The 16,337-nt window shown below is 34.2% G+C and overlaps 1 protein-coding gene across 3 annotated transcripts in view; it reads left to right on the top strand.

Moving 5' to 3' along the window:
• The window catches only part of LOC113555021 (semaphorin-2A), a 345,931-nt gene extending 330,562 nt beyond the window's left edge, over positions 1–15,369 (top strand). For all 3 annotated transcript variants that reach the window (XM_026959297.1, XM_026959296.1, XM_026959295.1), the window contains 10 exons: positions 1,827–1,934; positions 2,019–2,289; positions 6,867–7,097; positions 7,166–7,402; positions 7,679–7,855; positions 8,078–8,202; positions 10,793–10,944; positions 11,020–11,211; positions 12,069–12,315; positions 13,606–15,369. In XM_026959297.1, coding sequence (XP_026815098.1) covers positions 1,827–1,934; positions 2,019–2,289; positions 6,867–7,097; positions 7,166–7,402; positions 7,679–7,855; positions 8,078–8,202; positions 10,793–10,944; positions 11,020–11,211; positions 12,069–12,315; positions 13,606–13,689 — 1,824 coding nt within the window. In that variant the 3' untranslated portion in view covers positions 13,690–15,369. The remainder of the gene's footprint in view (positions 1–1,826; positions 1,935–2,018; positions 2,290–6,866; positions 7,098–7,165; positions 7,403–7,678; positions 7,856–8,077; positions 8,203–10,792; positions 10,945–11,019; positions 11,212–12,068; positions 12,316–13,605) is intronic.
• Positions 15,370–16,337: the final 968 nt, after the last annotated feature.

The raw sequence follows: 16,337 nt of genomic DNA, 5'->3' as shown, positions 1-16,337 counted from the left end.
ATTTACTGAATAATAAAATATATGACGTAGGCATATATATATTTTTATATTATCATATGTGTTCCTGAGCACAGACGAGGCACTTTCACCAAATTGTGTTTTCGTATACCTATTTAAATAATAATATCATAATATTGTTTGTTTCGGCGAATCTCGTATCGTGAAAGAAAATTATTATACGGGGGCATGTATATGATATGTGTGACAAACGCGTTGGCGCATATTTTTACTTATTTTTCAGAAACAGTGTCTATTTCACCGCTGCATCTAGGTAATATGGTACATAAATCATTACAGTGCATTATCCTTCATACACATCCGATTAACGAATATATTCTAAAATATAATATTACGCATTACCTACCTAAAATATCAAATCAATATTCCTCGCTAATTTTTATTAAAGTTATCCTATCGAGAAGTTTTTTATTTGTTTGTTTGTTTGTTTTTTCTTGATAGCACTTTGTTTTACAACAACTCAATTTATGAAATGTAAATGTTTGACTCGAATTATAATAATATCTTTAACACGAAAGTTTTCAAAATACCACCTACTATTGATAAAATAATATTATTGTCAATTTAAATTTTAAAAATGTGTTAAAATATTCATATTGGACAATGGTTGTAAAAATAATAAGGTTGAAAATATTTACTATCAAAATACACAAGGACCTCATAATTTTATTTCTATATTTTTAAAGAACAAAAATATATTTCCAAATATTCTAATGTACATTGTTATTTATGTTTGTTGTAATAAATTACTGAAATGTTATTAAATGTAGGTTAGATGTATCACGCAATAAAATAAGTTAATGATATGTTATTGAAAAAAAATAACACAATGTGATATATATTCTAAATTTAAAAGTATTATAATACATGTAGCGTTTTAAAAAATATTATCACTCTTTCCATAGTAAAATAACAATATATAATCTCATTGGAGAGAATATGTCTGTTTAAAAAATTAAAAAATAATCATAACAATAACGATAATGGCGTCAAAGCTTTTGAAAACTCACACTAATATGTAAAGTAGAAAATCAACATCTTTTTGTTTTTAACTCGGAGAATTATTATAATAAGGACTTTTTTTAATTTTCTCAAAACAAAAACCTATTTTCCAAATGACATTAAACACTTTTAATGTAATTATTATTTTTAAAGTATTCAAAATTATGGACATTATATAATTTTTTTGATATATTACATAGATACGAAATGTCTAAATTATCAATGTTAAAATACTATTTTTATTACCTATTATATATTATAGCTATTAATAATATTGATCCAAACACGTATATAATTACTACAGGAAATTATATTAATAAAAGAAACTAGAAATAGCGAATTAAATGATAATATAATTAATAACGTATATATTCCACGGAATTAGCGCGATCGAAAAAATGAGAAGGAAAAAAACTTTAGAGTTGTCAACATAATTATGCAGTCCAACCACCCCAATCGAACAAAGTGGCTGCGACATACTACTCGTGATCTACGTTCGAAGGAACAACCCAATGTCGGTCCTTTACCATTTGTCTTCCTTTCTTCTCATCCACTAGATTCACTCGCTTAATTCCCGTCATGTTTATGAAACTTTCGGTTTCCTTTAATACATCTGAATAAACTTTTGTTCATTTGTTGTTCTACTCTGCACTTGACCCAAAGACAATTTAATTAGGCAACGCTATCGCTGTGATTCGTCTCTCCGGTATAACATTTATCAAAGTCTTTCGAGCCTTTGATTTCGCGCGACTAACTGTATTTAAATTTAAATTTTATATATATATATTTTTTTTTTATTTCCATAGAATTTTGATTGCCGAAATCACATCCGAGTCATCCAGTCGATCGGTGACGGTAGCCGAATATACATTTGTGGCACAAACGCGCACAATCCAAAAGATTACGTGATATACGTGAGTATATACCAACAGTTATCTAATTTATAACACTTTTATCACTATCTTAATTTTTGCAATTTTGTTATTTTTTACACACAGTCCAACTTAACACATCTTCCTAGACACGAGTACGTTCCCGGCGTGGGTCTGGGCACGGCCAAATGCCCGTACGATCCGCTGGACAACTCGACGGCCATTTGGTCAGAAAAGGGCAATCCGGGGCAATTACCGGCTCTGTACAGTGGTACCAACGCCGAGTTCACCAAAGCAGACACAGTTATTTTCCGGACGGACCTATACAATTTGACCACGGGGCGCAAAGAATTCGCGTTCAAGAGGACTCTCAAATACGACTCCAACTGGCTCGATAGTAAGTGTATAGAAACGTATTCTGCCCATACTTAATATTATTAAATTATAATTATATTATTTTAATATATTATATTTTAAATTATGCCATATTATCTAATTCTAATATTATAATATCACGAAAACAACGAAAAGATCTATAGGCAACCAAGAAATGCTATATACATGTATATTGAACTCTGGTCGAGTAGTAATATTCGTATCATCATATAATATTGTATAAAATTGTGATAATAATAGTATATTTACTGCATTTATGTCGATCGTTTTTTATACACCTATACCCCGTTATAATATATTGTGTTTATGCGTATTATATAGACGTGATATATAAGCCAATACCCGAGTTGGCCGACGCTATTACGACGCGCATTGGGGTTTAAGTTTTTTTCTTATATATATTATGATATGTAAATGACTGGCACGCGTATATACTTACGGTGCTTCGCTGCCTTTGTAGTTGTGTACCGGCTTATGAGAGGGGGGAGAGAGACCTACACTATTTCGAAACGCAAACACGTATACCGGCTGGGGATAAAACGCCCGCAGTGACTTTTCCTGGGATTCTGAGAGGGCGAAGAAGTTTGAGTTGAGAAGGAGAGAGTACGAAACGGAGAAAAAGTCGAAAACGTCTCTAGAACCCTACCAACCGACCGACCACGTCTGGTATATAATATATAATATAAGCGTGTGTACGTTGTGTGCTCGCGTGGTAATGCGGGCTCTCTCGGGTCTCCGCGGCCGTGTGTATAATCCGTCGCCGCGGATAACTGACAAGACGTGACAGCGTGCAGCGGGTGATAAATTGCTCGGCGGCGGCGTCGGCTGACAACGACCACGATGAACGTCGCTTTTTACCCATTTTAAGGGGGGGGGGCGAAAAGCGTGCGTGCCCGTCTTTCCGGGCACCGGTTGATTCGGTCCATAATAACGTCCATCAGAATATATATATACAATATTTTAAACAGAAATCCACAAACGTTTTGTTCCCTCGTGCAGTGTGTCCCTTGAGTAGTACGAGGAAATTGAAAAATGGTACTGTATAATTTCTCGGCTTTTTTCTCGATTTCTGATTGTCTCGAACATGACTTAAGAGCAACAGACAATTACAAGGGGGATCGCGCTCAGTTTCCAAAACAATTCGCCACATCTCACAAATGGACGGAAGACGAATATAAACCCATGACATAATATATATATTATATAGTTTTTATTGCGTAAAAATGGTCAATTTAATCAATTGGTAGGTAACATTGTTTTTTATTGAAAAAACAACGTTAATAGATAATATTTTACGACCAATGGCCAGTTAAGTTTGAATAATAATATTCATTGAAAAATTATGAAATATTTATAAATATATGTATTTATTTGCTAGATAACTTTGAAATAAAACTTGGGCATTATTTGCCTTCAATATGTTACCTTTGGATGTATATAATAAGGGGTTTTTATGTATAGAATATATAAATGGACCTTTTATATCACAGCTGAAAAATAAAATATCGAGTTCATAAAAGTTTGATAAAGGCACTATTCCTTAAAACCAAAGTAAACCACATCGACCCGACTTTTTTTAAATTTCCCGAAGTAAAATTGTTTTGCACTAACAACGGTCGTCTAACAAGTTATTTCATTCTTCCTCTTCCACTGTATTTAATTGGAGTTAAAACCCACTAAATTAGGGACACGTTTTTCGAATTATCCCATAAACGTGATAATGAAAGTCTTAATACCCTTCAGGCCAAAAGAGGATTTTCGAAACATAATAGTTATAGTTATCGTCTAACAATAATGATGGCTAAGCGGAAGTTTTAGATGTACATGAACTTATTAAAAATGTATCAAACTTAGATTAAATATGGCTATCAGTTTACCTTGGTCAATACTTAATTCAAAAGCCTCTTGTAGATTATGAGTTACTTATTTAAGTGCTAGAAGAGAGAGAGAGAAGCAAAATCGAGGTGAGACGACTATTAAAGTTAATCTTCACATAAAAGTGGTTTTTCAACGACGATAAAATTCGACTGAAAAATCAATTGAGACACGCAGTACCTATAGTCTATTTTGTACGTGTAACAACATAATACCTACTAAATAATCATTATACAAATTATTAAACTAATTCTAAACTAAATTGTTTACTTTAGGTACCTATCCACTGTAAAAAAAAAAAAACAAATTAAATAAAACGGAATTATAGTGAAACCCGAAGTAAACACGCCAGTTGCCAAATATTTTAATAAAATGAAGTCAGCTATTATAACGTAGGTACGACCAATACTACTGGGGCTTATCGATTCATCTGTTTGAATAGACAAATGGAAAACAAGTCCGTATTAAATGGGCTAAACTTTGATCATGACTGAGAAAATTATCAATTTCTAAAGGGGTTCACAAGAATAATGATTAAAGCTATCAAAAAATGTTTACGGTCGTTAAACATATATTTCAAAACATTCATTTGACAATATTGGTTATTTAAAAATACCTGACAGACGTAAAACATAAATTTTCAATTTTTAATTAATTCAACACATCAGTTAGGAAATAAAAAAATAATAGTATGTGCAAAAGTCTAAAACCACAAAGTTTTCGCTTGAATGAGTTATACCGTCGAAACGGAAAACAAACTATTTCAATTCAAAGATTATCATGGAAAAACTGTTTTATTTATTGTTCCGTACCACTGACGAGTCTTCAATTCAAGAGGGGGAAAAAGTTACTATTTCCAACGCTCGAGTATTTTTTCAGACCGAATGGACATATTTTGGCTTTCGGTATTCGTAGAACTTTTTAAACGAAAAGTCAAATTCCGACACAATCGATTACACGCGCACACACGTATATTATTATTATTATTATTATTATTATATATGACTACATGCGTTGCGTATATACGTGTGTGGACCATAAAATCGACTTCCGTTTTTGTATCGTTAACAACGCGGAGCACAGTTTTATTATTTCAATCCACTCGGAATCTTCTACCCCGTATTCTCGTGTTTATATGTTATATAGGTATGCCGGATTAATTCTACCCCCACCCCATTGTTGGTTTCACCTCGTGTAGCAATCCGCCCACAGCCCGGCTATGAAAATGTATTAACGTAATAACACGAGCTGCGTATTTCGCAAACAGATCGTTTATTACGTTATTTTTTCGCTATTTATACATTCGCACGACAACATACGCATATAGGGTACAATACCTATGTAAAATTTAAAAACTCAATCATCATAAACGTTGCCACCGGGTGCGATGTGTATGCTTGCAGCGCGCATTTAAATATAAAATTAATCAGTCTTACTGCAAGCTGTGCAGCTCTGTGAGTAAATCCGTTTATACTCGCGCGCACGAGCGTGATAATCGTTTCACTGTAAAACCCCGTGTAAAACGCATAATAATATAATAATATGATAACGATCCAGTCGGTGCCGGTTTCAAAGGACTTTCGATCGTTATAAACGCCTCTTCCCGGTGTACTGTACACCGAACTCGGTCGCCACTGATTAAAACAATATATCATCCGACGCGTGGAAACATACTCGCCCGAGGCGCTCTTCTATAAAATATTCGTATGTGTGTGTCGCGGATAAAAATAATAAATATATATATATATTCCGACCAGAAGTATATTATACACGATCTGTAATATATATATATATATATATATTATTCTCCCCTCGTATGTGTGTCCTATGCGCGCAATGGACGACGACGACGAGTAATAATATTCGCCGTTGCCGCCGCCGGTAATGCCGTTGGTATATAACTTTTGACGGACTCCACCGCCAACCGACCACCCCCACATATATGGGTATATCCTCTGTCGACTTAGTTCTGTATAATGTGATCCTATAGCAGTCGGTCCACCACTCTTATTCGGTGATTCATATTTTTTGACTTCCCGAAAGATAACGCTCGCTGGCACCCTTTAACGAAAAAAAAAACTGTCACACGCTCAGCGGAGCGTAAACGAATTGACTGTATCAAAGGCCACTGTATGTACGCCACCGCCCGTACAGCTGTCGCCCCGAAAATCGTCACTGTCTACTTGCGTATGTTATTATTATATATACGCGTATATGCACTCCACCTAAACGTACGAGCTCTCTCCCGCGGGGTTTAACCCCTCAAAATGCGCCGAGTTCTACTAATAACAACTACGACGAGTATAATTAAGCCGCGAAATAAGTTTGAACGCGTCTCGTGATGAATGCGAACACGTCGTGTATAAATACACGTTGCATAATATGTGTGTGTCGTGTGACATGAGTGTATCACACAAACTTTTAATAAACGGATATACGCACATCACCTATGATGTTATTATCAAATTCGGCTCTTTCAGTTATACTCCCTACATCGATATTGTAATTTGTAAGAATATCGATACTTTCAGTGATCATATAATATTGTTCAGGTTTTCTATTTACCTTATCTCGTATATTATTTGAGTAGATTATTAATAATACGAGTATTGTACTATTTACAGACTCTGTATGAAATACTAAAAATTATTTACAATGATACAACCAGTGATATAAATTTTAAAAATTTTTTTTATTTTATAGAACCCGATTTTGTGGGCTCCTACGACATCGGCCAATACGTCTTCTTCTTCTTCCGTGAAACCGCCGTCGAGTACATCAACTGTGGAAAGAGCATATTTTCGCGAGTAGCCAGAGTGTGCAAGAAAGACACAGGTGGCAAAAGCATACTTAGTCACAACTGGGCCACGTACCTGAAGGCCCGACTCAACTGCTCCATACCCGGAGAATATCCGTTTTACTTCAACGAAATCCGTAAGTAGACAGTATTATATTTATGCTCACCGTAAGACTAGAATCGAAATTAACGTTTTCTGTTATAGAGAGCATTTACAAGGTGCCAGATGATGATACGCTTTTCTACGGCGTGTTCACCACTTCCACTACCGGACTGATGGGATCGGCCATATGCACTTTCCGACTAGAAGACATCGATCACGCTTTTGCTGGCCGATTCAAAGAACAAGCCAGTTCTACTTCGGCCTGGCTCCCAGTACTGTCTACCAAAGTACCAGAGCCCAGACCGGGACAGTGTGTCAATGACACGGAGACTTTACCAGGTAAATATTATAACTGATTAGTGTAAATTAACGTGATTAAATGTGAATTCAATTTTTCATCGCAAATAAATGAAACACCGCACTTAAAAAAAATTTGTTAACGCTTTATAAGCGTTATCACAGAGATATATTAATGAATAACGATATAATAATAAATTGTATCACAACATAAACCAAAATACATGTTTTAAACGTATACACAAGTACATATTTTGTATGATTTTATTGGGTAATATCTAAATTCCACTTACTTAATACTATCATTATTATGTTTAGATTCCGTATTGAATTTCATACGCAGTCACCCTCTTATGGACGAGGCGGTAGCGCACAAAGACAACGAACCGGTGTTCTACATGCGTGACTTATTCTTCACGCGTCTCGTAGTAGACGTTCTCGATTACGTCGTGTTCGGAAATCATCTGCATTACACTGTCTACTACGCTGCCACCAGTAAGTTAATATTTTCTATCATAATTATTATTCAAATATTATATATAAAATGCAATTCCTCTAATCCTGCTGTGTTTTTATATATATATATATATAAATATAAATAATTTTATCGTTTATATTTTTCCTTACTATATTCTATTAATATGTACAGTACGCTTTTATTATTTATTTTTTTATAGATGTTTTTAACACGGTCCATCTAATTATTATTTTTCACAGATGAAGGCCGCGTTTACAAAGTAGTCCAATGGTATAATGACGAAGGTGTACCCGGATCTGCTCTTCTGGACATATTTGACATCATGCCCGGTCTACCTATTACAGCCATGGAAATATCCAGAAAGGTTTGTTTTATCATAATCACACTTATTTAAGTGACCTTCGTTATCTATCACCGAACGACGTGACATTGAAGGATATAATCATATACAATACACGAGTACATTTTAATAGGGAGTATTTCTACCCCTCTGGGCGTTGGCGCGTAACACTTGATTGTGATTTTACAAAAACCGATGCCCATATGGCGTTTGACACCGGAAACTATGTATAATATAGTAAATAGTATAACAGCCACGCTGTGAAGGGTGCGTTCTCGTATATATGAAACGATATTTATAAGTGCATTCCAGATAACGAACCGTAATTTAAAAGTAACATAAACGTGGTGGCCATAGTTAGATGCAATCTGAGACCATTTTAAAAACCCGTCGAAGTAGACGATACCACAAACACCGTTGGGTTGACGTTACATCAATTTAAATTTCAATCGCTCAGTATTTAAAGTCTAGCACGTAGAAAACACAAAAACGAGGTAATTTTACGAAATACATCCGCGCTAAAAACCGTTTTACGGTTCATCAGACGCCGCCACACCGCTAAGGAACCCTCACCACGGCGTTTCCACTCTCATTTTTAATGATCGTATCTGAACGATTAGTAATCCCCCGTTAACGAGCCTGCAAACAACAGTGGCAACGTGACTCATCGATTCGCGAGCGTAAGGGGAAAGACGCCCAAAGTCTATTATTCTCTTGGTAGTGTTCAACTATATAGGCACCTATAGTAAATTAACCTGTAAATACCGTATATCTGCTCTATAATATAGGTTTATTTTATATTGCTAACCAGTCGGTCGTGATTTGTTGTATGACTGCGTGCGTAGAATAGGGTAGGGTGATTGTCAAGGGAAAAGAAGAATGTGTTTCCTCGTCTCTCGCCCTAACCAATTTCTGCAGGTCTCCTCATTTTCCACGTCACCACGGTCCCATCAACACTTTTGGCCTGACTGTGACCTTAAAATTATTGTTATTATAATGTATTCCGGTGTTAGCAGTGATGTGGCCTCGGGCACACAGACTACGAAATCGAATTCCATCCCGTCTCAATAAATAGACATACATATATAGGTAGTTATTTAAACATGGTAAATAGCTTTTGTGGTACACGTATGATTAATGTACGCGTTCCGGTACTCCCCGAACGCTGTACGATTGATTAGAGAAGCGCAGCAGTATCGCCGCCGCTGCCGAGTTTTGGCACGCGCGAATGTATACAAATCTCATAAAGCCCAATCAGCAGCAGCCACTAGCTACGATGATACCCGGCCGTATATTTGTTTAGGACTTGCCAAACGTTATTCGCACTCGACTGCACACGCGATAACATCGCGTCATTATAACACGTGTACCGCGGTATACATAACCCACTCCGTATTCCGTTAACCACAGTGGCTCGTCAGGGGTGTATTTGAGATTGCCATGCATCCTCATAGTTAAACATTGTGACAGAATAATAATAATAATTTATTCGAAATTTATTTTCGTATTTAAAAAGACCCGGAAGTCACTGCTATATTATAATATTTGGTGTCAAGTGTCACTTATTATTGAGTAGGTACCGTAATGAATTTTTTTAATTTAATAATGATAAACCATTAATAATACGCTGAAAAAATAATTTTAACCAGACTATCGTTCTAAAGATATTTTATTATAATTTATTTAAATACATTTTAGTAATTTAATTTTATATTAGAAATACAAGTTTGAACTAATTTATGTACAAAAAAAAAAAATATCTATTTTAATATGATAATATTTGAAATAATATTATTATTTCACATTATATTACAATCTGTTACTTACTTTTGAATCAATAGTAGATACATATTACATGAAACGATGAAACGTACTGTAGAACGGTACGAATAAGATCGTGATATAGATGGCTTAAAATTAAACAAAATATATTTCATTGTATAAACTAAATAATAATAAATAAATTATGAAAAGTTGAAAATTCTTATGAACAATATTTTTTTAAATCACGACGAAAAACTAAAAACGTTATTTTACGTCAAAAAATTTAATTTGAAATATCTATAAAAATTGTGCGTACTTATACTGACGTATTTTCGTCACTTTTTAAAATTTTTAAATTTCTGTAAGAAAAACTTATAAGGAGCTTGGTGTTCAATTTTCAAGAATTTTTATCTAAGTGTAACATTTTTGGTAAATATTTATAGAAAAAAAAAATTGAAAATATTATTCTATATCTAGGATGGGCTATATTGCCTATATTTAATAACAATTAAAATGTCAAGTATCTACGTTTATTCATTTTTTAATTACAACAATCAATTTAGTCAAAAATTGTTTTTTAATTGAAACAATGTTTGGTATTTTATTTTTATTTTATATTATTTAATAAAGTTTTTTATTATAACCTATTAAATTATTTATTATTAGTACATAATAAATTAATTGAATTACATTGTTAATTATTTAAATAGTCTGCCCTGTTTATTTAATCACCGGTATACACTAAACAATAATGATATAGTATACGTCCCAGTGTCACGATATAGAATTTTTTATTGTATATGGCTCACGTTTCTAATATTACTAATATATATTTTGTATTTTTTTTCAGCACAAGGCCCTCTATGTGGCGTCCGATGAGAGCGTCCGACAGATATACTTGTCAATGTGCACTCACCGGTACGACAGCTGCTTGCGATGCGTCCACGACCCGTATTGCGGATGGGACAAACAGACCAAGACCTGCAAACCCTACCAGCCCGGGTAAGTCAACATGTTATATTACGATGATAATCAATATAGCAATAGCTGAACTTCCGTTCGTTGTGGTTTTTTCAGACTCCTGCAGGACGTGACCAACTCATCGCGAAGCGTGTGCGAAAGTTCAGTGGTTAACAAGAGATTGACCGTGACGTTCGGCCAGAGCGTACATCTCAGTTGTTTCGTGAAAATGCCGCAAGTGCTGAAAGTGTACCCGGTTACCTGGTACCATCACAGCAAGGAAAAGGGACGGTACATGGTCTCGTTCAGGTAAACTTAATAATAATATAATATATGATTCGGGGTGATCGTTGCTGTATAATCATCATCATCATAATAATAATAATAATAGTACACCGTTTATTATTCAAACGACTGCCGCTGGGGGCGACGAGGAAATTCTGCGAAGAAATTAAATCAGAAATGCAAAGCTCTTCGGGTAAAGAAGAATATTTTCCCGAGGAACCGCTGACGACTGTACATTATATCAGAAACCAAAATATACGCGGTCCTCGTACTCGAAGAAATTGAATTTACATTTATTATATACCGAGTGATATACCGAGCTCTCGGCAATTGTTTCACGTTCTGCTCGCGCAACGACTATAATACGGGTAGGCGGGTATATAACGATCGGGCTCCAATTACGCAGTGCGCTTCACCTATATATACCGCATATCGTTCTTCCATACCCGCTGCCACATCCATCGACGTCCGCGTTTATAATTCTTAATTTTCCACCCCGACTCACGTACACGTCGAATTATACTACCCTTGTCTTATCGTGATAACCAAGTTGTCATTGCATCAGAATCGTCGTCTTACGTTCCGCTGTCGGTCATGTTGTTATTAGAGTTTCCGTTCGAGCATTCGGCAACCGAAATACGTAGTTTTATTAATGGCGAACGCGAATCATCGAATAATAATATAATTTACGATGAATACGACTTTTCCATAAATGTATAATATTGCATGTATATATATATATATATATATATATTCGGATCGCGTTGTGCACAGCGTCGGTGGCAAACCGACGACATTAAATAAAACTCAATTTTTTATATATTTTATCGGAATTCAATATTATCGTAGTTCTAATGTAATGCGTATTTTTTCTTTTATAGCCGAGTGGAAAAATACATTGCGACCGTCGAAGGTGGCATGGTAATCGTTGGAGCGTCAGAAGAGGACGGTGGCCGGTATGACTGTCAGCTGGCCGGTGCCTTGTTATGCACGTTCAACTTGACGGTGGACGCGCATCGGTGTTCGCCGCCCGCCCGGTCAGCGGACTACCATCGGGTGTACTCGGACTGGTGCCACGAGTTCCAGAAGTACAAGAGTGCGATGAAATCTTGGGAAAAAAAACAAGCTGTAAGTATAATATAACGATATAATGAAATAGATTCGTCGGCTTGAACTCGTGGGAGAGGCGTAGTCTGTCGTTGACAATAAAAAAAAAACAAAAACACACTTAAACCATGAGATCTCGGTGGTAGTGGAGAAATTTATCGATTGGCAGACCTTTTACTCTCCGTTACCAAATAAATATAAACAAAGTGTAGATAACGTTTTACGAGACGGGACTGAACGGTGTGAAAGGTATAGATTTTTGGGGAGGGCAAGCTTACTTTATTCGACAATCGGTATCCTACGTATTATTATAGCACCTCGGTGCCTTTTACTGTGCTAAAGAATTCTTTTTTCCGTGTTTATCGAACACTGTAATCTAATTATTCTCGACTCGTGTTTAGAGGGAATTGTTTAAATTATTCTACTCGTCGTTTAATAACGTTTAAAGTTGTAGCCGCTGTATAAACGATGTTTTTATTATGCGAGACAGTAAATCAAATTTCATAAGGGTGGTAGAGGGAGAAGAGGGTTGATTTGGAGAACGAGCCAAAAAGATACCGCGTGCTCGACGACTGACGCCAAGAAACCGTTCTATCGAAATCCACGGAAAACTTTTTGCCGCACCGATTAGCGTTTCGGACATACTTATATTCGGATAACTACTCGTCGAGTAATTGAAAAAGTTCTTGGGGTGAAAAATTAAGACGCGTACGATATTTTAATGCAGTTCGGAGACGACGTCATCGTCAATTATTCGGTAAACTACCAATTCGACTAATATCTAATGTGTATATATTATATTATTATTATTATAGTATATATACGTATATAACGGTATCGACTTTTCTCGTATCACGCGAACATCTGTCGCGCTGTGTCGTATATATTATATAAACTACCCGATTTAATTGCTCAAATAATCGATATCGTGATTGTACACGTATGCGTAGCGTATAATACTCTCTTAAGCACGATAATTCGTAAACATATTCATAGACAATTTCATGGATATGATGTCATCGCCCGAGATGGTATATATATGGACTACTCGGGGTGCGAGTTGATCATAAAAATAGCCGTTAGCCTTGTTATATAGATACCATAATATACCCAAATATGTTTAAACCCTTCACCCGTGTCCATCTATATATATATATATATATTAAAAACTTGTGTGGGTACTCGGTTTAGGGTGTGCATGTGGACGATTTACCTGTGCCCTCGAACGCCTAATAAACTCATGTTTAGTCTTATTATAATAATTATATGAGTACTTATATTATACCTGTGTGTGTATGTGTGTGTGTACAGCAATGCAGTAGCTCAAGACAAAACGAGACCGCAATCGCCCAGGGTCTCCTGTCAAACGAATTAAACGCGAGTCCGGCCCTATAAGGAGGAGATACCATAATATACGAGATGCCGCCGAAGCAACCGCCGCCACTACCACCACAGCCACCGCAAACACCAGCCCCATCCCGTGTACACACTATATATATATATTATATATGTATATTGTATTATAATATGCATTTATGTTATAATATACCATCACCATCGTGTCAGTCATCCCGCCACCGCGGAAAAAAAGTAAAAAATGTAATAACAATATAATATATTGTATAAGGTAAAAATGTCATCAAACAGACATCGTCGTCGTCGTCGTCGTCGTCGTCGTCATAGTCGTTAAGTATAATATAGTATAAGAGGATTTTCTTCTTTTTTTTTTTTTGTTTAATGCAGATTCATATTTATTATATACACCTGTATAAGTGTTTGTATACATGATAGGATACAGCTAATGTATGTACACGTGTCATACGTATTATTTAATATTATGTATAATGTATATTATGTACTTAATAATAATTAGACTTTAATGTACAGACTGCCTATATAAGCTTTAAACTATAACCACGACGAACGACGAGCGATATTATACTATACCTTTTTTTTTTGACGATATATACATATTTTATCTACAATCTTCTGTGATAATGTAGCTGTTAGATTTTTTTTTAATAAATATATGGAAATAATATGTTATTATACTACCCGATTAGGCATAATATTTTATATGGTAGAGTGAGCTTCATATTATTTTTTCCGGTATTTTTTTTTACAATTTTTTTTAAATTTTTTTTTGCGTGGCTCTTTATTATACATATAACAGTAAAGTTATGGTGCTTCGTTATAGCAATACACGGTCGTGACGTTTACAAAACAAAACACTATTCTTTATAGTGTGTAGGACCTTTATCATGATTATTTTATTATTTTATTACTATTATTATTATAATTATTTTTACTATTATTATTATTATTATTATTATGTATTTATTTTGACAATAAGACTCGGTTAATCACTAAGTATATTATTATTATCTCCCTCCCCCACACTCTTAGCGTAATACAATCAACTTTGTATTTTTTAGTTTTATTAGTATGTTAAAAGTATTGTCTGTTCACTTAACTAAATAATATACTTAAATTATAATGATTTATATAAATTATTATTGTTTCCGATGTGATTTGAGCCTTAAGCGAGCTCAATATATTTTTTAAAATAAGATTTGAAAAAAATACCGTTAGCACCATACGTAATTCCAAAAAAAGTTTATACCTACACTGCGTAGCGTCTAGATCTAGCTACAGTAACGCTTAGGCACTCCCCTGGCGCTAAATTTATTAAATAATTATATAAAAATAAAAATCACAAAAAAATCACTGATAATTTTTAAAATAAAATTAATTTTTACTCGCTCCTTCCCCCTTTTTTAATTAGCAATATTAAATAATATTTCATCATGTACAGATTTTTTAACTTGCATGATTTTAATCTATTTTAGTTTCATCGTAAGTACCACTACGTATTTTCTTCGAAATTCCATCCATTAAAAAAAAAAAAGTATCTAACCGTAATACGCATAAAAGTACGTACATATTATGTATACTATTTACGAGTTATTACTTATAAGTATACATAATATATATGTATGTGTATACGATATTATATTAATTTCACGTTCATTTTTTAGCAGCTACCGATTTTTCTATACTGTAAATACAATTTGTTTAAATATACTTGTTAAAAATATTTTATAACTTTAAGACAAGTCATTGTTGTACATTTATTATTTTTAATTTTTTTTTTTTTTAGTAATTTAAGATTATTGTATTTAACAGTAATATTATTTTAAATAATGTGTACGTAAGACTAAATAGATTTTTTTTTTGTAACCAAAAAAATATGTTTAGTAAGAAAAAACAATAATATTTTTTTTCAAAAAAAAAAAGTCTTGTCATTTATTTATTTTCCTTAAACCGTCTTCAAGAAAAAAAAATACTTAACATTTTATGACGTTTGCATTTAAAATTTTGGTTTCTAAATATCTTAACTAATATATACATATATTATCCGTATTACCATCATTACTTATTATTTATTACATTATTGGTTATTATAATGAACGCTTGCGTCATCACCTCCATCGCCATCTTCCTTATAATACGATAATAGACCAATTAAAAATGTTTCTCTTCACTCTCCCGTTACCTTTAATCGCTTATTTTCCTTTTTCAATGTTTACCTTTTTATCGCCTCGAACAGTAAGATACCAGGAATAACAAACACCAAGGTGTATTACAGTGGAATTGACATACGCTTGAGTGCTTCGCTAGCAGAAAAAAAACTAACGTCATGAACAATTCCGCCAGCACAAAATATACCACCCCCCCCCCACACACACACACACATTGACCATTGTGTGATTGGAGAAGTGTTAACTAGCGCATATATTATGAGGGTTTCAAAACTCACGAAGTACCTAATGGGTATGTATATTCTATGAGTCTGAGCGTTATCCACTTTATAATTTTCTTTCACTTCTTTATTTAAAAATTATTATTATTAATGAACTTGTAATTCAAACTCGGTGTCTACGTGAGCGTAATCAAAGCCACCTCACGAGGTTTTATAATTTATTATTATTAGTCACGATATAATGATTATTATATAATATCTACGTAGGTAAGTACATGTA

Source organism: Rhopalosiphum maidis, chromosome 1, assembly GCF_003676215.2.
Source record: "Rhopalosiphum maidis isolate BTI-1 chromosome 1, ASM367621v3, whole genome shotgun sequence".
NCBI lineage: Eukaryota > Metazoa > Arthropoda > Insecta > Hemiptera > Aphididae > Rhopalosiphum > Rhopalosiphum maidis.
This window is presented reverse-complemented; position numbering and strand designations above follow the sequence as displayed.